Genomic DNA, 22,508 nt, shown 5'->3' on the forward strand with positions numbered 1-22,508 from the left:
TAATGAAGAATGCTTGGTCCAGGAAAGAGCAATGGTGAAGGGAGGTTCTAATAATCCCTTTGCTTGCATTTAGGAAGAAGCCATTTTCTGTCTGAGATGCTAAGCTCATTTTAGAGCTTGAATGTTTGGGGGCTAATAGAAAAGAACCAAACTTGATTTTGCTAACTGTGTGATACAGGAATTTGGTGGAGGCTCTGAGTATATACTTATTGAATTGACTTGAATTCTAAGGCTTTTGCCTAGGGGGAGGCCATGTTTATGTTTTTACAGGATGGAAGATTTCCTGTGCTGTTGCAGAAGCCTGGGTGAAATGTAGAAGCCTCTCAATCACCATCCTGGCAAGAACTGTGACATGATAGAGTAGTGATAGGGGACTTCTTTTATCTGGATATAGAACCAGAGAACCATGTGCATCTGCTTAATGCTTTATCTCTGCCAAAATGAGCAGGCCCCATACATTTGCAAATAGCTTTTACAAATACATTATTGACTCTCTGTTACGTTCATAAACACATTAAGCTCCGTTACTTGATATGAAAGGGAATGGTGCTCGAAACCATAGAGAGTAGCCTACCTGCAGTAGAGGCAGAATAGTATTAGATGCCTAAAATTCAAGAAAGATGCCATGGCCTTATGTATCTATATATAGTGACAAATAAGGTAACAAGCAAGGTGAACTCAGGCTCCTAGTGCAAGTGGACCCATTTGACTTCAATAAGCATTACTGAGACTTAGTGAGATAGGACTCAGAACTGAGTGTTGAGAAAACAGGGCTCTGGAAGGATAAACCCTTGATTGAAAAGCAATAGATGGGTAAAAGGACTCAGGGGGATGGGGTGGATTGGGAATTGGAATTAAAATTGTATATGAAGATTTGTTCTTTTGAAGGAAATCCAGGAACAAGATAGGGGAAGTATTGTGGACATCATTGAACTGCAGATCTCTGGAATTAGAAATAAGTGATGTTGCTGTTGGAATATATTATAGACCACCTGGACTGAGTGAATCAAAGCATGAGAAAACAAGTTTTATGCATTATGTGCCAAATACTATGCTAAGTGTAGAAGATAGAAATAAAAAAGACAAGACAGTCTTTGCTCTCAAGGAGCTCACATATGTCAAGGAGACAACACAGATAAGAGTTCAACTTCTGGGTGGATGGAATTGTTTAGATGAGGAGTTGATGAAAGAGAATAACACCTACTCACATTTATAAAACACTTTGAGGTTTGCAGAATTCTTTTTAGCTATTGTCTCATCTGATTCTCACCCAAACTCTATGGGATAGGTTCTTTGATTATTCCTTTTTAGTGGATGAGGGAACTGAGGCTGGGGTTTAGTGGCTTTCCCAGAGTCACACAAATAAATGTCTGTAGCAGAACTCCACATTCATCTCTCTATTCTCTTAGTCAGAAGCCTGGCACAAGGGCATAACATATTAGTGACGGAAGACTTTAGCAATTGGCCAAAAGTAGAACAGCTAACATTTCTTGACTTTAATAATAATTCCAAAGGTAGAGGAACTGACTAGAGGAACTTCTGGTCTGGATCTGATTCTTGGGGTGGAAATGATAGGAACCCTGAGGGAAATGAAATTAGAGAAGTGAAGTGGGAAGCTCCCATATATACTCTAGATTTTAGAATAGCACATTTCAAAGGGTTTGGAGAAAGGATAACTTAGTAACCTATGGACAAAAATTCTATAGGTAAAGTCAGTTGAGTGGAAAGCATTCAAGAATGAAATTCTGAAGACCCAAAGAGAAGCAATTGATATAAGTAGGAAAATGGTGGTGTGTCTAAAGGGACCAATGTGAATGCACAGGGTAGTCATCAAGAAGTTTAGATTTTTGAAAGACTCGAACAGAGGAAGATAGTTAATGAAGGATGAGTACCAAAAAATGGCCCAGTCCTGCAAAAATAAATGTCATCTCCAGATCTCAAAATGAGCCGAAACTGGCAAGGAAAGCTAAAGACAACCAAGAAGGGGAATTTGAAGCTGTATTGGGGAAAAAATGAAGATCAGAGTATGGTTAGGACTGTTGCTTAGCATTTATGGGATGATAAGAATTGATTTTAGAGAGAAAACATTGTTATTGTTAACATTGTTAACAAAATGGTATTGTTATTTTGCTTCTGTTTTCTCTGCCAGGAAGAATACTGTTTGGATTGAGCAGAATGGAGCCAAGATGGCTAATAGGGGGAGTTGATTCCCAAGTTTAGTAAAGAAGGAGATAATAAGAGAACACTCAGCTGCCCTGGATGAGTAATGATACCAGGCCCAGGTGAATTCATTGAATGGTCCTCTAGTATTGAAAGAACTGGTGGATAACATGGAGAATCAGAGATTCTGGTGCCCTGAAGAAGGGCAATCCCAATTTGCCAAAAGGGAAGAAAGTCAAGCTTGCAAATTAAGGACCTCCAATCTGGATTTGGATGAATAGTAAGATTTTAGAATGTCTTATTAAAGAGATGGTTAGTTTGGATCTAGAAAAAGAAGTAGAGTCAGGTGGATGTGGTGGTGTCCATCTATATAGTCTCTGATGCTGATGAGGCTCAAGATTGAGATTGGAGATTTGAGATTTCATGTGTGCATTAAGTCTTGGCACCAAGATACTGAATCCCAGGAATAGAGGGCCATCAACTACCTAAGAAGAGGCCAACATGCTCAGGTTGGGAAAATGACACTGGTCAAAACTTCTATTGTGATCAGCAGCGGGATTGAGTGCATGATGGCTGTTTCACTAAGTGAGTCAGATAGATAGGCAAGGGAGGATGAGGAGGAAGAGTAGGAGGGAAGAGAAAATAGCAGAGCAGGGGAGGGAACAGTGATGATTTCATCGAAAACAGGTCATGTCAGACTCACCTCTTTTCCCTTTTTAACAGTTACTGGACTAGTAGATGAGAAGAATTCTACATATTTTAGCAAAGCCTTTGTCAGAGTATCTCATGTTAGTGTTCTCCATGTTCTCTCTTAAGGATGAAAAGATGTGAACTAGACAAAAGTACAGTTAAGGGAATTCTGAACCACTTAAATGGCCAGACCCAAAGAAGTTTATCAGTGAGTTGGATAGAGACATTGCTGGCATGTTTATCAAATTCTTAGATGACAGAAACCCAGGGAGAGAGGGATAGCTAACATATGGAACAACAGAGTATGGATCCAAAAAAGATCTCATCAGGCTAGAATCTTGGGCCAAATCTCCTAAGATGAATTTAAAAAAAAAATTTATTCAGTTAACAAAAGTAGATTTTCTTTTTTCCCTCCTTCCATTTGAAAAAAACAAAGTTCTTATAACAAACATTCATAGCCAAGCAAATCAAAGTTCTGAAATGGCATTGTCCAAAAATGTCTAGCTGAATGATGGAGGTGCCAGTCCTGGTTGTCAGATTGCACTCAATACATTGTATTCAATGTTTGGAGCAGCATATTTTGGGGAAGGCATTGATATATGGGAGAGTCTCTAAGAAAGAGCAGCCAGTATGATAAACATTGGGCCTTGAGTCCCTGTCTTACAGGGATCACAGGAAGGGATTTGGAATGTTTTCCTGGAGAAGAAGAAAACTTTAGGGGAATATGATGGACATCTTCAAGTATTGGGGGACATAGATTACCCATGAGAGTCCTTGAGAGCCCATCAATTGGTTCTTGGTACACAGCAGCAGATTCTGACTTGATGTTAAGGAAAAACTTTGTTTTCTAATCTGTAAAATGGAGATGGTTGCCACAACAACTTATGGAAATACTCTTGAGATGTGGCAGAGACCCAGCTACATTTATGGGAGGGTGTCCATGTTGATGAAAATGAGTTAGTGTCCCTGGGGAACCTGTTGGTCAGGGAAGGTCCCAGGCTCCTCTGGAAGTTTTCCCAGGCTTAGAGTGATGGATTCTCATCTAGCCTAACTCACCTGATATCTCTCTGACATGTGGGGTATGCCCAAATGTCCAAGTATTCTTCAAAGTTGTGGTTGCGACTGGAGCTGGAAACCAGGTGTTCTGAATCTTGGCCCAGAACTCTTTCCATTGCATCGCCCTGGCTGCTCCATTGCTGTCTTCTGGGAAAGGAAAACAAGCCAAGTGGCTGTTAGAGCTGGCAGATGGGTTGGGCCCCTGGATGTCAGTCGGGTTGTTAATTCTAATGCCTTTCGATTGATTACTTACTAGTTGACTTGTGATTTGAGCAGTTCTAGCTTGAGATTGGGGCTACAAAGTTCCTTCTCAGTGTCTGTTGCAAGCAGGAGAGCTAAGCTACCATATTTGGTGCTCATCTGCCTGTCCAATGACTTCACGTCAGTCTGTTGGAGAATTCATGTGGGTTGGTTTTTTTTTTCCTTGTCTAAATATGGCAAGACTGCCTGGGTAATCAAGGGGACCTGAAGTAGGAGCTCAGCAACTGTCTCCAGTGCTGCTTTTTTTGGTTCTGTCCTACTCAGATTGGTCCCTGCCTCAGCCAATGTGAGGAGAAGGGGCCAGATTGGAGAACATTCCCATTTTCTTGGACCAGAGTCTAACAGATAGAAATATCTTGCTCCAAGTTGAGTATCCATTGGCTGGGATGAATTTTCTTATTTAACTTTTGCCCCTTGTGACTCATACTGCTATAGTACTTTAGAGTTGACAGAATCTTCTTTCTCCAACAACCCAGTGAGGAAGATTTACCACACCCATTTCCTAGATAAAGAAACTGAGGGAAGCAATTCACAATGGGTCATTTACCTAAGTCATAGTGTCTGCTTCACCATTTGTCCTCCCTAAACTCAGAAAGTTTGGTATCAGAACTTCACCAAGTATGTTGGTACCTGTCACCTCCATTGGCTCCAATGAATACTTTCCTCCCACTTTCCTGGTGAGGGGGGGTACTTGACAAAATGAGCAGAGCCCTAGATTGAGTACAGGGAGACCTAGATTCCAGTCCCATATCTGCTCCTGATCAGTCACCTGACTTTGACCAAATGACTGATCCTCAGTGAGGCAGGTTGCTGGGTGCCGAAGAGATTGAATTAGAGGTGATCTTGAAAGTCTACTGTGGTTTTTGCCTGGGCCTGTGATTTCATTTCAGTAGGAAATTCCCACTGAGGAAGTGGTAATCTATAACGTAGAGTCTTGGAGAGCTGCATGGGTACAGAGAAGTAAAGTGTCTTGGTTGTCTTCATGGCCATGTGTTAGAATCTATGTTATGTTGTAATATAAGGACTATCATAGTCCTAATATTCCATCATTCTAGATTGTCAGTGGAAATATTCTTATCCCCACTTTATAGATGACAAAACTGAGGCTGCAAGAGATGAAATCACTTGCCAAGGTTCCACCTGGAAAATGTCCACCTCCCTTACTTGTAAAAAAATCATCTTCATAATTTGCAGGAAAACATCTGATGATTTCCCTTTACCCCAATTTACTTGTCAAATATGTGAAACCAATTTAAATGTATTAGCATCTTTCCCCTATCCCATCCACAATATTATCAAATGCATTCAGACCCCATAGCCTATGTGGTAACTTTTCTTTACATGCTTGGGGAGTTCTGGGTATCCCTGTTGTCTCTATGTTTTAGTGTAAATCATTTAGGAGGGATTTTTATCACCTCCATTCAGTTGAGTTCTAACTTTCTAGATGTGCACTTTCCTTTCTAGAATGCTGCCAGAAATAGCCAATTTAACTCCTTGGGCGAGAACCTGTGGTCTCCCTTCTCTGCAGTTCTGCAGTTATGGTGGTCCTCTGTCCCCCAGCTCAATCTTGAATCCTTGCCTGTCTTCTGGAACCTACTGACCTGAGGGTTCAGCTCCATGTATAGCAGATGAGAACATTGCTGCCATCCTTGTCCATCTGGGAGCTATCTCATGCCTTTATCATATGACCAGGACCTACATCAGATGGAGGTTGCCATCCCTCACTAGTCTGCTTTGAATTGTAAACTGCTACCTTTTGAGAGTGTCAAAGAGCTTTCTAAATGGAGGTGACTGTTGTCATGCACTCATTGAGGTCAGCTTGATTAATTTGGCTGGAATCTTTGCACACAGACTTTCAGTTCCCATGATGCTGCATGGCTAGGGTCTGGGCTCTCAACAAGGGAAGATGAGATGCAACTTTCTTTTTGGGAAGAAAACGTTTATTGATGTGTTTTTACATCATCTTCACTTCCAAATAGATTCTTCCCCCCTCCTCTGCCCAGTAAGTTTTTCCTTTCAAAAAAGAGAGACTGAGGGAGGTTGGCAAAACCAATTACCCTCAACCGAGTCTGCAGTATTTCCCATGTATGGCCCCCTACTTTTTTTTTTTTTTTTAGATTTTTCAAGGCAGTGGGGTTAAGTGGCTTGCCCAAGGCCACATGGCTAGGTAATTATAAAGTGTCTGAGGTCGGATTTGAACTCAGGTACTCCTGACTCCAAGGCCGGTGCTCTTATCCACTGCGCCACCTAGCCGCCCCTATAGCCCCCTACTTCTGCAAGAGGAAGGGAGATGCATTTTTCTCACCTCTTCTTGAAAATCAAACTTGGTCATCCTTAAAACTGCACAGCAACAGGGTGAGAGAGTTTTCATAGCCAAGCTTATGAGGAAATTGAGCCCTCTGGGCTTTCCTGTATTTATTTGAGCCTTTCTTGGAGTCAGAGAATGTTAGTGCCTCCAGGTCTTCAGTGTGGTCAGAAAGAAAGGGAAAGTGCAGTCATAGCTTACCGAGTCCTGGGAAAATAAACATCTATTTGTCTAGACTCTAGTGGAGCTCTCGTTTTGCTAACAGGCCATTCATGCACAGTACAGTGCACAGTCATTACCTCACCTTTTCATAGGTGAGGATTGTACCTCGTGCTTCATAGGGCATTGTTTGGGTGGTACTTTGGCTCCAGACTTATTGATCTTCACTTTCAGTATATTGACCTAGCAGAGGAAGTCTCTTCCCATCTTCTTCCCATGTAATGCATTTTGGCACCTGGGTTATGTGTTGGGCAAAACCGGGCAAACTGAAGGTATCTAGGTAGAGGAAGGAGCCCTGGACCCTAAAATATAACTGGGTTGCATTCTTACCTTTGCTACTTACCATGTAACCTTTAAGAAGTCATTTACCTTCTGTGGGCCTTGATTGCCTCATTTATGAAAGGAGTGGGTTGGAATGGGCTACTTTTCAAGATCCCTTCTAACCACAACCTTGGTGAAGCTTCAGTGTCTCTCCCTCTCCCCATCGTACAATTTTCAGTGAAGTCACATGTGAAATGAGGACAAGCACAATACTTAAGTCATAAAAATGGAGGAGAGGAGAAATTTCCAGGATCAGTGGAGGAGAGATTTGGAAGCAAGAGGGTTTCCCTCTTGTTAGACCTTTCTTCACCTAAAGTTGACTGTCCTGACCATAGCAAGAAAGGTACTAGAGAGCTCCCTTACACAGTCAAATTGTCAAGTCAGCAAGAATTTTTAAAGGATCTACTATGTGCCAGGAACTAGAGATCTAAAGAAAGACCAAAACTGTCCCGGCCCCAAAGGAGTCCACAGTCTAATTGGGGTAGCAACATGCTAACAACTCTGCACAGTCACGTAGACAAAGGACTGATTAGATTATTTGTGTGCACATTTCATCTAGAGTCCTGAGAGAAGGGGTGTGGATTGTCTTAGCTACCCCATGCATTTGAACCCCAAGAGACCCTTTGGGAAACAACCTTAAAATTGGCTCTTATCTGATGAGTACCAGATAGACCATTACCAGATCTTCATTTTGAAACCACTGCAGGTCAAAGCATCTCTCTAGAAATGAAGTAAGAGTTACCAAACTTTTCTTAGGTTTGCATTTCTTCAATCTGAATCTAATTATATATCATTTTAGGAATCAAATGTTCTTTAATTATGCCTTGCTTAGCTCTGTAGAGAATTCGATTTTTTTAATGGGAAACTGGAAAGCAACACATGCCAAAATGGCATCAGAGGTGGTGGTGGGAAGATCTGGGGATTGGGAGTAAAGAAATTTGGGTTCATATCCCAGCTTGGCCATTACTGCTGCCTTTGGGACCTATTGAGGTGTGAATAAGGATTGGTTCTGCCTACCTGGGAGTTAAAGAGGTGGATCTTTGATTGGGAAGTGGGTCACTGGAAGCTAGGAAGGCAGGCTGGCCTGGTGGATAGGTATGGATGGAGTTTCTGATCCCTGGGACTGAGAGAGGAAAATGAGTTCCTGGAGCAGATCACACAAATTTAGGAAGAATTAGAGCTAAAACAAAAGGTGAAATAGTGGAACTGCTGGGGAAATGATCACTGATCTGCTTTAATTGACTTCTTTTCAAAGTAGCTGTTTCTTTCTTCTCTCTCTCTCTCTCTCTCTCTCTCTCTCTCTCTCTCTCTCTCTCTCTCTCTCTCTCTCTCTCCATTTCTTTTCTTCCTTCCTTCCTTGTTGTTTTTGTTCTCATTCTTTCCCTAGTGTCTGTGTGCTCAGGGGCAGAGCCCATTAAACTTTCCTCTTCACTTACCTGCACTTATATATGATTTGTACCCAACAACTAACTTCCTATCTGACTTTGGGAAAGTTATTTCACCATATTAGGCCTCTGGTTCATCTTTTGTCAAATAAGATCCTTGTAGTAAGAGATCTTAAGCTTTTCTCATTCTCAAGCCCTGTAGACACACCCCTGCCAGAAGAATAAGGGATAAAGGCCAACAGAGCACTTGAGGTTGTCTCTGCGGTGGCAGGAAGATTTTTGGGGCCTCTGGCAGGAGAGATCCTGTGATCCCAGGGGAACAAGAACCTGTGTCCAATTCTCCTTTTCATCCTGGCATCTTGACTGGGTGAGGAGAAGATGTAAAGACAGAGTTTTGACCTGACTACCCATGCTCCAACTCTTGAACACACTGCAAAACAAACAGCTGAAAGAAGTGTCTTGTGGTGACCATATTGAGCAAGAGGAAGAGGGAAAGTTAAGGTCCCATGGTAACATTCATTCAGATCAGTCCCAAGGATCAATTTGGTGGCTTGAGCAGTGACTGGGGAGGGGGAGGACTTTCACATTAGACTTTATCTCCAATAGTATTTTATGAGATGAAATGTCAGCTTGTTTTGTCCTTGGTAAATTTGGAAGAACCAACTAGGTAAACAGCTTGCTTTTCCTCCACCCTCCCTCTCACTCTGCTGAAAGCAGAGTGGCTTTTCCTGAAGTGGCCTTTGAAAATAAACAATACCAGTTGGAGGAGAAAACTGGAGATCATATCTTTTTAAAAATTTACTCTGATATGTCTTTTAAAAACATTGATTTGTAGGCATCGGTTTGTAAATTCAGAGTTTAGTGGTAGAAATTATGATCATCTATCCAGTTCTGTTGCACTGATCTTTACTAAGCAGCATGCACTGGTACTAGGGACATATGGACAGAAATCAAGCAGTTCCTGCCCTCAGGGAGCTCACATTTTTATCTTATCCTTTATAAAATGAGTGGTAGGTGTTAGTCTCTCTCTCTCTCTCAGGGGTTCTGCTTTAGAAGAAACCAGTGTTGAGTATTCAGAATGCCAAAGGAAGAAGAAAACCTATGGGCTGCAGTTGACTGATCCTCAGTTTAGACAATTGTCATAGGCCCTCCCAGTTTAAAATTTTCAGTTCTCAGAATCTGATGAATCTGTTGTAGCTTTAATGTTATCTCTTTTTTCCAAGGTAGATTCAGTTAACTCAAAATGCATAAGGTAGGTTCTCATGTATAATATATTCATGTATATATTTCCTTTCAGTTCCTACTCTGATGCCTCAGTATAGAACTTAGTAATTGCTTTCTTATTGATATATTGATTGATTGATTTGTAGCCTAGCAGTGAGTCTGGACCCTCAAAGGCGGGCGCACAAACTCTGACAGGTCCTACCAGGGTGCTCATCACCAGAAGGCCAGTGACTGACTAGATGATGAGTTTCTTTGGCTACAACAACTCCAAGGTGAAGGAAGTGGTTCCAAATCTATGTTGGGGGATGGAATGGTCACCCTGTTTAAATCATGGATCCAGGCTTCTTATTTGAAGTCTTCTATAGCTACCATTTGCCTTGTTACTTTTAAGCCTAGCAGTAGTAATAAAGAAGTGATTTCTCTATCCCTGTTATCATAGCATTCTGGATTTCTCAATGGATCTTCAAGCCTTTGTCTTTTGTTTGTTTGTTCTGTTATTTTGGATTGGTTTGGTTTAGGTTGGGTTGGTTTTAGTTTGATCTGGATCTATGATTTTAGTGTTGTGAATTCCAATCATGGAAATTCCCTCATCAATTCAGATGGAGGCAACTTGTTTATAGTTTTTTTCTTTTCTTTTTCTTTTTTTTTTCTTTGCAAGGTTATGGAGTTAAATGACTTGCTTTAGGTCACACAGCTAGTATGAAAGTGTCTGAGGCCAGATTTAAACTCAGGTCTTTCCAACTCCAGGGAAGCTGCTCTATCCACTGTGCCTAGCTGCCCCTTGACATGTTTATAACTTTTAGTTTTAGACTGTTGCTTGAGGCACTGATATGCATCAGACAGAGAGGTGATTTGAGCCCAGGGCTGCCTCTTACATGTACTCTTTTTTTTGTATTTAGAGTCTAATTTATTTCTTTATCTACATACATCATGCTCCCCTCCTCCGGTTAATGGTAAGTTCCTCAAAGGCAGGGACCTTGTTGCCCCTGTCTCTTCCCACAGCACTAGCACAGTGCTAAGTAGGCAACAGATGGATAATAAATATTTGTTGAGTGAATAATTTTTATTAACATTCTCTCCATATTCAGAACCTTCTAGCATTATTTTTTCAATATGCCTGATCATATCTCTTGGCCTTCTTTTTGTAAAGTGGCAGGAAGTGAGGAGATGATGCTGTAATTTGGACCTCTGGTTTCATCAACAAAGAGAACTCCCAACATGGGAAACTCTTTCCACAGATGTAGATTGAAGAGTTGCCTATTATTTGGAGAAGTGATGGGGTTTGTCTGTAGTCATACTGTTTATCTGGGTGGAAGCAGGACTTAAATGTGTCACCACACTAGGCTGCATCTGTCATTACCTCCTCTTATTATTTGATGTTTATATCTTGTCTGCCTATCTAGATTATAAGCTCCTTGAGAGTAAGGTTAGCTCTGTGGTGGTATGCTTCGCTCCCCAGTACCTTGGTCAGCACCTTGGACAGCACCTTACACATAGTAGGCATTCAATATTAATACTCTTAATTTAACACTGTAATCTCCTTCCTACTGTATCATATTATCAAATGATAACAAAAAATAGTTTCTATCCCTCACTTCTTGACATCTGTCTCCCGGTATTTGGTCTCTTTCAGGACTTATTAAGGTGTTCATTGTGAAAACAGAATGGCACAATTATAAAATGAGGTCACCCCCTGGGCCTCAACTATTCTGTGGTGGGTTGGCGTTTACCTTCATTAAAGTAGCTTTGGATTTGTCATTGGCAGCATTGGGAGCAAGGTTTTCTTCTTCCTTTGGCATTCTGAATGCTCACACTGGTGTTTTCTAAAGCAGAAGCCTTGTCAGTCATCCCTGAGCCAGTGTGAGTTTCCATTCTTTCAAAGAAACTTGACCCTTGGCACACCAGATGAGAGGCTTAGTGGAGCTTGCTGGGAAACAGCTGTTCCCTCCAGGCAGCAATTGTTCCCTTGCTCTGCCCTGTGATGGGGCATAGGGGAAAGGTACCTTAAATCTCAGACTTCTGACACATGGCCAGAAGTGACTTAGTGTTCTCCAGGTTGGGGGCCAGTTGAGGAGGGGAACTTCACAAAGATTGCCTTACATTCCTGGGCAGCTCCTCTGTCTTCTTGCAAATTGCATCCATGTCCAAAAGAGGATGGCAATAATCCCAAAGTCTTTTTTTTTTCCTGTAGGAGATACACATTTCATTTGTTAGAAAATCTGTGTAATTTTCACCCCAAATTGTGCTTGCAGTGAATGGTTTTCAGTCACATCTGTTCAGTGCAGTCCCTTCAGTTTAAACCCCACGAGGGAATGAGAAGATTAGCATCACATGATGCCTGCTTGGCAGGCCACACCACCCTAAACATGTGGCTGCATGCAGAAGAGCTGGGCAAGGATCATTTCTATTGAAAATATTCTGTATTGTAAATAAACTGAGCAGTCTGGCTGCCTCATCAAGTATTAGATCTATTCCTTAAGGCTATTCACAGTTGTCAGCTGTATGAGGAGAGTGAAATACTTTGGGGCTCATAAAAAGTTTTGGGGAGTCTGTTTTCAAAGGCTTCAGTAAGCAGGCTCTCTGCTGGGAAGGTGACTTAGAGTGCGCTCCCCTCTCCAGTCCAGTGTGTTTAATCCATACTCATTTAGCCTGAAATCAACATGTCTAAGGTCAAGTCTGTCTCTGTTCATCAGTTAATATTTTTTGGGGGGGTGGCTTTATGTTCTAGATTAAGAAGAAGCAGCAAGATGTCTTGGGCTTCTTGGAAGCAAACAAGATAGGATATGAAGAGAAAGATATTGCAGCCAATGAAGAGAACCGGAAATGGATGCGTGAAAATGTACCTGAAGAAAGTCGTCCGGCCACGGGGAATCCGCTTCCCCCTCAGATCTTCAATGAGTGCCAGTACCGTGGGGTAAGGACTATTCAAGAATCCGGCCCATTTTCCAGCTTGTCCTTCCCCGCTTCCCCTTCTTTAGGCACTATTTCAGAAGACCGGAATCTTCTTTGGCCTATCTGCTGTCAGACACATGAATCCCCCACAGGAAATGGAGTGCCATTAGACATTAGCCTTCATCCTGATTTCTTCTAGAACAACAAGGTGTTTTATTTCTGACATGTCTATGGCAAAAGCCCCTGGAAAGGATTCAATTCCTCTCATTACTTCAGTCCAAGTAGGTAAAAAACAAAACAAAACAAAAGAAAACAAAACATCTTGTTCTTCCTCACAGTCCATAGCTGTTTTCACAGAGGAGGTTTTCAAGATCTTTCTTGTTTTTTGAATTGGCCATAGGGTTTCCACATCCCTGTACATGCTGGTTGGGATGGAGTACCCCACCATACTTGAGTTTGATGTATGAAACACTGAGTCCTTTTTTTTTTTTTCCAAATCAGCAGTCTAGTAGTAACCCTAACCAAAAAGAAAACTGCTTTTGTGATAGCCATGCTAACGGTTTGTGATCTCTGCTAGTTAAACTCCTTTGCAGCAAGGCCTTGATAGAAGAAACTGGGGAGGTGATGTTCAAGCAGTGTTCCCAGGGCTCCTGGACCTCTGATTCTTGATGGGATAGTTGCCTTAGGGCAGTCATGTTTGATGGAAGTCAGCTCTGGCAGCCTGGTCATGGTCCCCAGAAACTTTAGCAGCCTCTAGAGATTTGGGTTTTAATCCCAGCTAGTTGTTCATCAGGTTCATTTTGGTCAGAAGCCTTCGCTCTCATTTGATCAACTTCCCCTCTTGTTTTCCTAGGTTCTTTGCCATAATAGCCATGAGACTGAGTCATCCCAAATGGCACTCTTTTGGCTAATTTTTTTTTTTGTTTTACTGGCTGCTTGGAAGGACTTGCTCAATTCAGTTCACCAATTATTTACTTGCTCCTGTGACATCTTAGAGAATTGAAAGGGTTGTTAGAATACTTTCCCTGCCCCCATTCATTCATTCATTCATTCATTCATGTTTGCATTTATTCAGACGTCCCTTTATTCCAGAAGGGGATTAATGAACATTTACTTTGTCCCTGATCCCATCCTGAGCCCCAGCAGATAGAGATAGGAGGTTGAAACACAGACCCTGTCCTTGAACGCTTATAGTCCAATTGGATATATATGAATTAACTAGAGCCTGACAAACCAGTAGAGCCTTCTTAAGCTCTTCCAGTAATTCTAACATGACCACAGTGTTATTCATTTCAACAGCCATTTGTTAACATGCAGAGAAGTCACAGATAAGGGCCATTGGCCTTGAGACAGAGAGAGACCTCACCAGTGCCCTGGTTCATGTGCCCAGATGTATCTTTTCACATCCATTAACCTCACCTTTCATTACCACTGATCTTTATTGGGAGGTGAGGGCAGTTTTTGTTCTTCCCTGTGCCAATCCATAGTGAGAGAAGTGCCAGGAAAGAACCAGAGTCTGAGCTGGCATGACCAGGTTTTTTCCACAAGAGAGTCTGTCATTTATTAGGAAAGGCCTGGGGATCCCATCTGTCTTATGCTATTTTAATCCAAGGCTCACCAGCTTCATTTCCAGGTGGGAAAAACAAAAAGATTTTTTTTTTCTTTGAGGAAAACCTCGGCTCAAATGTTATGGAAGTTTAGAACTGAGAGGGATCTTTCAAGCCCCTTTATTAGCCAACATGTGACAAAAGACTCTTAAGTCAGATTTTCCGACTGGAGCAGGACCTCCTGATCAGGATTTGATCATATTCTGAACTAGCAGGAAAGCTCCCTGTCTTCATATTTGTTACTAGAGACCAAGGGGGCATAGGTTTGCTGCTTTGAAGTCAACCAAAAAGGACTTCTGGGTCAAAGTATATGGAGAAGACTTATTTTAAAACAGTAGAGGATCACTGTTATTCTCAAGTAAGGTATGATGTGGAGAAGAGGGATTAGACACTCTATTTGGTTTCAGAGGACAAATTAAGGCCTAATGTAAGGGAGCACTCCATCATGATTTGAGCTATTCCAAAGTAGAAGAAGGGAGGTAATGGCTCCCTCCTCCTGCTTGGGGAGGGAAGGCAATGGCTCCCTCCTCCTGCCACCACCAAAGGAAGTCTTCATGCAGAGACTAGATGCCTACCTGCAGATTCCTTTTTGGTTAAGGGTTGGACTAGCTGTCCCCTCCTGTAAAATTCCATGATTCATCTTGAGCTGTTTACGAGCTGCTAATATGAGGGTCAGTTGGCTTCACATCTGGAGGTGTCACTCCTTCCCTCCCTCCAAGGTTAGATGGCATTGATGGTGGTTGGGGTATGTTTGATGAAATCAATTGCTCATAAATGGATGCCTTGGTTTCTTGAGGAAAATTTTGTATGTGACTAAAGAGAGCCTCTCATTGAAAGGAGCCAAGAGTAATGACTTCTTGAGCTTTTCTTGGGGTGAGACACCTCTAGCCTCAGGGGAACCCTGAACATTGGCTGTATTCTATGTAGTGGGAGCTGTGGCCCTACTTGGCAAGCTGGGAGAGAGATCATCTTGGAAAAGCAAATCCATTAGGCCTGCTTTTTCACTTCTAATAAATTGGGTGGAACAGCAGGCTTACTTTGCAGCACTTTTAAAATTACAGGCAAGAATTAAAAATGCCACTTGTTTCCTAGGTTGCCTCAATTTGGACTATGTCTTATGGCCTTGTTTGGGTGACTATTTTAGACACTTAAGAGAAAGTTGTGGGCCTGGCTGGTGAATGATGATTGTTACCACACCTCCAGCTAGTCTCAATCTTTCAGGCCCTGTTTTAGCCTGGCTTCTAACTTCTCAGAAATGTTATTTCCCCAGATGTCCCACATAGAGATCCAAACTCAGTACCCATCATCTCCATTCTCTGCCTAAGGAACTCCTTGGAAACTCAAACTAACATGGGCTCTTCTTTGATTGAATGGGAGAGAAGCAGATTGAGGGAAAACCATTTCTAAGTAGACTGGCGAGAGAGAACTAAACTCACTAAGAAATTCTTGGATTCTCCCAAAATGTAACTTGTTCCAGAATGGCTTGAAATTAGACATGGAAGGAAAGCTAAGTGACTTAGTGAATAGAGCACTGGCCCTGGAGTCAGAAGGACCTGAGTTCAAATCTGGCCTCATAAACTTAATAATTGCCTAGCTGTGTGACCTTGGGCAAGTCACTTTAAACCCCCCCCCCCCCCCATTGCCTTACAGAGAAAAAAAAAGAAAGAAAATAAATGAGATATGGGCTGGAGGAAAGCATTCTCGAGTTACCTTGACTCCAAGGCACCCTGAACCACTGTGGGTAAGAGCTTTGTCCCTTTGCTGTATCTCCTGGTAGCTTAGCACAGCAAGGGCAAAGTAATTGGTCTTGCCCATGGGCCATCCAATTGGCCCAGTCCTGCCATCTGCCATTTTTGTTTTCTTATGGTTGTCAACACTCCTAATTCTGCCCTCCTCTTCACTTAGGATTATGATGCCTTCTTTGAAGCCAGAGAAAACAATTCAGTATATGCCTTTCTGGGCTTGACAGCCCCACCTGGGTCAAAGGTAAGTTTTGCTTTTTTTGCATTTTAGCTGACACATGATGGTTTCTTATGTTGTACAATATTCCTACTGAGAAGCTATCCAAAACTGGCAATTGCCACTCCTGAAGGCAAGGCAATACTGGCAATCTTCCACCCTGACTAGACAGCCAAATGTGCCCCATCACATCCAAGCTAAGTGAGGCAACAATGAGACCCATCAAGCTCCCTAAGGCAACCAACTTCCCTCTGGTCAACTCACAAACAACATTAAAGACTCCATTATTAGAGCTGACATCCCCTTCCTCAGTCACAACATGTGTCCCAGGTCATGGTTATTTTCTTGGCAACATATGAGGAGAAATGCTGCAGAGGGATCTATTGGTGGACCCCAGCAGATGCTGGGGTTCCAAAGCTGACCAGTGAACTGCTTGCCTTGCCAAAGACAGATTCTTTTTCAAGTGTGTCATTCCAGGAGAGCCCAACTCAAAGAGACAAAGCCAAAAACAAAGACCCAGAATGAATGGCCTTTTAATGATATTGCTAAATTTCCCTGGTAGGCAGTACAGCAAATGGGGACTCCACCCCCTAGTGTGGTTGACATGCTTTCTGCTTTCACTAGAGACCATAGGGTGCTGATGAGTCACCCTCCTAAATCTACTCCTTGCCAAACTGGCTTTTCCCATGGATGAAATATCCTATTTTAAGCTCTAATTTAATTTTGTCTTCAGAGACTTTTTTATGTAAATGGAGTAGTGATCCTCAGGCCAAGTAAGGGCATCAGGAGACAGCTTTTTTGGTGAATTCTAGGTCAGGGGTTATGTGTATGGTGGCACCAGTAGGAGGCTCAAGTGTGACAAAGTTGTTAGCGTGGCTATTACTACTACTACTGTTGCTGCTCTGCTGCTGCTACTTCTGCTACTACCATTGCTACTACCACTACTACTATTGTTGCTGCTGCACACTTCCCTTCATTAGGTTAGTATTTCTAGGCAATATTTATGTAGTACTTTTAGTCCTATCAAATACTTTATAAACATTATCTCATTTGAGCTTCATTACAACTCTGAGTTTGAGTACTAATAATCTCCATTTTCCAGATGAGTTGACTAGTCTCAGAGAGGTTAAGTGATTTGCCTCAGGTCACAGAGGCATCATAGGGTGGAGCTGGGATTTGAAATCAACTCACTTGACTTCAGATGTGGTGCTCCTTCTCCTGTATCAATAGACAATGTAGGCTTTCATCTTCCCAAGACTTTAGATAGCCAAGGGACTTCTCAGGTCCCTTTGAGCTTGAATCCTAGAATATGAGGATTTCTCTCATCTGTATTGCTTCTAGAAAACTAGCTCCTCAGATGAGTTTCCTATTTCTCATGAGAAAACAGCAGACTTTAGAATTGGAAAGGGCCTTAGGATTCATTTCTCTCATTTTACAGAAAGAGAAACTGAGGACCAGAACAGTTGAGTCATGTATATGCTATCTCCCAAGCACTGTGGGGTTGCAAAGAAAGGCAAAAAAACACAGAACTTGTCCTCTAGCAGCTTACCTTCTAATGGGGAAGAAGACAGCAGCCAAACAATCTACCTAGGTAGAATATACATGCAGAGCAGATGGAAGGTAATCTCAGAGGCGAGGATACTGTCAGAAGGGGAACTAGAGAAAGGCCTTCCTCGGAAATGAAGAAAACTAGGAGGCTGAGGTACAAAGGCATGGAGAAGGGAGAAGACCCAGGATTCATCTGGGGCGGGGTAACAGATTATAGATCAAATGTTCTGTGCCTTAAAGGCAAACTGGGTAGCACAGGAGATAGAGTACTGGGTCCAGAGTCAAGAAAAGCAGAGCTCAAATTTGGTCACAAAAACTTATTAGCTTTGTCACCTTGAGTAAGTCACTTCTGTTTGCCTAATTTTCTTCAACTGTAAAGTAGGCGTGCTAGTAGTACTTATCCCCAGACTTGTTGTGAGGATCAAATGAGGCTATATTTGTAAAATGATCTTAACACAGTGCCTGGCATGCAGTAGGCACCTAATAAATGCTTTTGTTTTTTCTTCCTTCCATCCTTCCTCCTTCCCTCCCTTCCTCCTCCTTCCCTTCCTCTTTTCCTTCTTTTTTCCCTCCCTCCCTTCTTTCCTCCTTGCTTCCCTTCCTTCCTCCATCCCTCCCTTCCTTCTCTCCTTCCTTCCTTTTATCTGACTCACTTTAGGGCCCCTTTGTTTTACTGTCTGACAGGTACAGTAATTCCATGTGCCTGGATTTTGAGGAACTTTAATTGGTTATAGAAACCATTGTGTTCTTTGAAGAAATAACCCAGTAATTTTGGGGAAAGGCAGTGATGTGAAATAAGCTTGGAGAAGTCCTTTACTTTTGCAAGGCAATGAGATTAAATGACTTGTCCAAGCTCAGTAATAATAATAATAATAATAATAACAATAGCAATAATAATAATAATAATTATTATTATTATTATTGGTTTTTGCAAGGCAAATGGGTTAAGTGGCTTGCCCAAGGCCACACAGCTAGGTGATTATTAAGTGTCTGAGGCTGGATTTGAACCCAGGTCCTCCTCCTGACTCCAGGACTGGTGCTCTATCCACTGCGCCACCTAGCTGCCCCAAGATAGGTAATTATGAAGATAAATTATTTATTAAGTGTCTGAGGCTGGAATTGAACTGAAGTCCTCCTGACTCCAGGGCCTGTGCTCTGTCCACTATGCCACCTAGCTGCCCCTGCAAGTCCTTTTTGTAAAAATTGTTTTATTTTTTTTTCCAATTCCATGCTAAGCTAGTTTTCAACACTCATCTTTTTGTAAGCATTTGAGTTCAACCTTTTTCTCCCTGTGTCCCTTCCCTCCCCGTCCCGGTGGCAGTCATGTTTAAGATATTTCCATATTAGTGAAAGAACAATCAGAACTAAAGGGAAAAACCCACATTTTTAAAAGTGAACATAGTCTTCTTTGGTCTGCACTCAGACCCCACAGTTGCCTCTCTAGATACGGACAGTATTTTCCATCACAAGTCTTTTAGAGCTGTCTTTGTTGACTGGATTGCTGAGAGAGCTAAATCTATCATGGTGGATCATCACATAATGTTCACAAGTGTTTTAAGTGGTGACCTGAGGAGATTGATTTTTTATTCTAGAGACAACGAGCAGTCCCTGAAGGTTTCTGAGCAGGGAACAACGCAGTCAGACTTGGGCTTTTGCAGGCTTATTTTGGCAGTAGATGGGAGAGGATAGAGAGCAGAGGCCAGCTGGGAAGTGATTGCCCTGGTCCACTTAAGAGGTAATGAAGGGGGCAGCTAGGTGGCGTAGTGGATAAAGCACCGGCCCTGGAGTCAGGAGTACCTGGGTTCAAATCCAGCCTCAGACACTTCATAATTACCTAGCTGTGTGGCCTTGGGCAAGCCACTTAACCCCGTTTGCCTTGCAAAAACCTAAAAAAAAATAGGTAATGAAGGCCTGAGCAGGAATGATGGTCATGTGATCTCGAAGGGATTCCCCTACCCCAAGTTTCTGATAGGACTTAAGAACAGTAGCATTGAAAAAAGAACACATTTCTCAGTTTGGCAAAATTTCAGTTTAACTAAAAAACAACTAACAATGAATCAGAAGATCAGATAATAGGCTGGGGGGGGGAGTTGAGCAGAAATCACAAGAATATGTTTTGATTATATATGAACTTATTCAAGAAAAATTGCTTCTGTCTCCAAGCAACTTAGTGGGCAGCCAAAGAAAGACATAATTTATGGTCTTGGCCCTCATGAGGCTTCATTCTAATGAAGGAAACGACTTGGCAATAATAGCTAGATGCCTCTGAGATACCTACAAGAGAAGGTAGCATAAGTGGAAGGTGATCTCAACAAGAGGAGCCCTCTAGGGTTGCGATAGGGAAGACGAAGGACTTCCTCTAAAGGGGGATTTCCACTGAAACTGGAAGAATTCCAAGGAAACCCAAGGTGAAGGAGCAGAGTACTGCAGGCATGTGGGGCAGCCAGTACAAAGTCACAGAGGTAGGAAATGAAGACCACCTTGCTTGCAAGAATTCTAGTATAGCTGGATCATAGTGTTTAGAAGGGAATAAAATGGAAGATCCATGTTATAAAATACTTTAAATACAAAATGCAAGTTTTTATTTAGTCCTAGGGGTAATAGGGAGCTATTAAAGAGGGAGCTAATATGGTTGAAACGAAGTTTCGGGAAATGACCGTGACAGTTGTGCAGCAGTGTGGAGAGACTTAAAAGGCAGGGAGACCAGTTAGAAACCAATAACAGTAATGTGGTAAGATGTGATAAGGACCTGGAAATAGGAGTGTACATGTGTGAGTGGAGAGAAAGTGCTACAGTGGGAAGGAATGTGCTAGCAACCAGGAAACAAAAGAAAGCAAAACCTGGGCACAGGACACACGTTTAAATTTAATCTGCAATAATCACATTTCATCCATCACTTTTCTACATCTAGACAGGCAACAAAACAATAAATCCAGCCTTGATCTATAGTATTTGCTCATTTCTGAGCTGTAGATGCCCACACTTCAAAAAGAACTGGTTCCTGGTACACTTCATCCAAGAGATGTTGGGATTTGGTGGCAGATTGACCCTGTGTGCAGGGAGGGGATGGGAAAATGGGGAGGTGAGGGGAGGGCATGATGGTGGCTCTGCAGCTGAAGTCAGCCCAGATGAAGCCTGGTCTCCTTATCTGTACAATATGCATGGTGCTCATCAAAGACAGAAATCAACTCTGACCCCTAGGTTTTCCTCACTGCTGAGAGACATTGTTTATGAGAATTGAAACGGAAATTTGAGGCCCACTCACTTACCCAGAAAATTATATTTAACCACAAGCCCTGTTTCTCTAAACATTCTGGTTAATTAGGGCCCAGCTGCTGAGGTAAGAAAAATGACCTGGGAGAGAATGTGAGAAGTAGATCCTGTGTGTTTCTGGGCCACCAGCCAAGACCAGTGGAGGACTTCTTTGGGCTTCCTTAGGGAGATGGTACCTTTACTCAACTCATTGATTGGTACCAGGATGATCTGGAGCTCCCCAAGCAGTTGGGACTTTGTTATTCAGTATTAGGTAGGTCCTGGCCTTAGAGACACAACCAACAATAGCTTTAGTACACAATGCCAGTTTCTCATCCATTTGGAAAGTAGAAGGACTAGCTAGGCATCTCTTATCAAGGGAAATTTCCCTTGCTGAGAAATGTCCATTTTCCTGTTATTTGGGGTTACAATTCATTTCATTTTTTTATATTCTTGTTTATTGACATTCTCTCTGTGGGGGGATCCCCTCCCTCTCCCCCACCACACTGATTGTGAGATAGACTAAGTGAAATTCCTCACTGCAATTAACTCACATTTCCATGGCACTGAAAGGTTTAGAAATTGCCTTCTCTATAACCCTGTGAGGTAGGAGAGTTGTAATAGCCCCATTTCACAGATGACAAGACTGAGAGCTCAGCAAGATGAAATGACCTGCCTGTGCTCACTCAATCTAAAGTGTTGGGAGACAGGATTGTAAGCAATCTCCTCTGCTTCCTTTGGAGTTTCTGGTTTCTGCAGAGCAAGCTTTGCATCCCAGAAATACACCGAGCTTTAGAGCATCACAGCTCACCTGGAACTGGCAATGGGAGGACCCACAATGACATGTCTTAAGGAGCTCTTGGGTCTCCATTCTTTGAACACTTGAAATTCACTTGCTTTCTAACTGGACTGCCCAGATATATCACCAGAAGCAGCAGCCTCCCTTGAAAATCTCACCTTTGGAGCTGAAACCCCAGGGATTTGCTGCCCACTTTGAAATAAGACTTCTGTCCAAATATTTGTGCGTCCGAGTTTATTTTTTTCTAATAAGCCAGCCTGCTGCTATGGGAATTCTATGTCTAGCCCAAGATGGTCACATCGTTCTGCTTTTCCCTTCTTTAAAGTCACAGTTAGGGTTGAGTTTCTGCTTTTCTGTCCTGTCTAGACAGGGAACACTGGTATGGTCTTTTACCAAAGATTTTGGATAGACACTTATTCTTGTTCTTTTTTGCTCATGGGATCAGAGGCTCCCAGAGGGAGGGCTGGTAGGAGCCTCAGAGACCACTGAATCTACCCCCTCTTTCAGATGAAGAAACTGAAGCCCAGGGAGGGGAAGGTTCTCACCCAAGATCCAGCTCCCTTGTTTTTCACATGAAGAAACTGAAGCCCAGGGAGGGGAAGGTTCTCACCCAAGATCCAGCTCCCTTGTTTTTCACATGAAGAAACTGAAGCCCAGGGAGGGAAAAGGGCCTCCACCAAGATCTCACAGATAGTAAGAGGCAGTCAGTATTCAACCCGAAAGCCAGTAGGGTTTTTTTTTTTGTCTCCCGGCTTTCTCAAACTGTCAGGTCCCTTCAGAACAGACAATGAATGTTCTCTTTTCTGGCTGCAAGGTTCTTTACCTTCTGC

At 42.4% G+C, this 22,508-nt stretch overlaps 1 protein-coding gene across 1 annotated transcript in view; it reads left to right on the forward strand.

Annotated features, from left to right (window-relative positions):
• SH3BGRL (SH3 domain binding glutamate rich protein like) overlaps positions 1-22,508 on the forward strand; it is an 87,657-nt gene that overhangs the window by 60,821 nt on the left and 4,328 nt on the right. The window contains exons 2-3 of the mRNA XM_074206883.1: positions 12,350-12,535; positions 16,026-16,106. Of these exons, the coding sequence (XP_074062984.1) occupies positions 12,350-12,535; positions 16,026-16,106 (267 nt within the window). The remainder of the gene's footprint in view (positions 1-12,349; positions 12,536-16,025; positions 16,107-22,508) is intronic.

The sequence above is a fragment of the Macrotis lagotis genome, chromosome X (assembly GCF_037893015.1).
Source record: "Macrotis lagotis isolate mMagLag1 chromosome X, bilby.v1.9.chrom.fasta, whole genome shotgun sequence".
In the NCBI taxonomy this organism is placed as follows: Eukaryota; Metazoa; Chordata; class Mammalia; order Peramelemorphia; family Peramelidae; genus Macrotis; species Macrotis lagotis.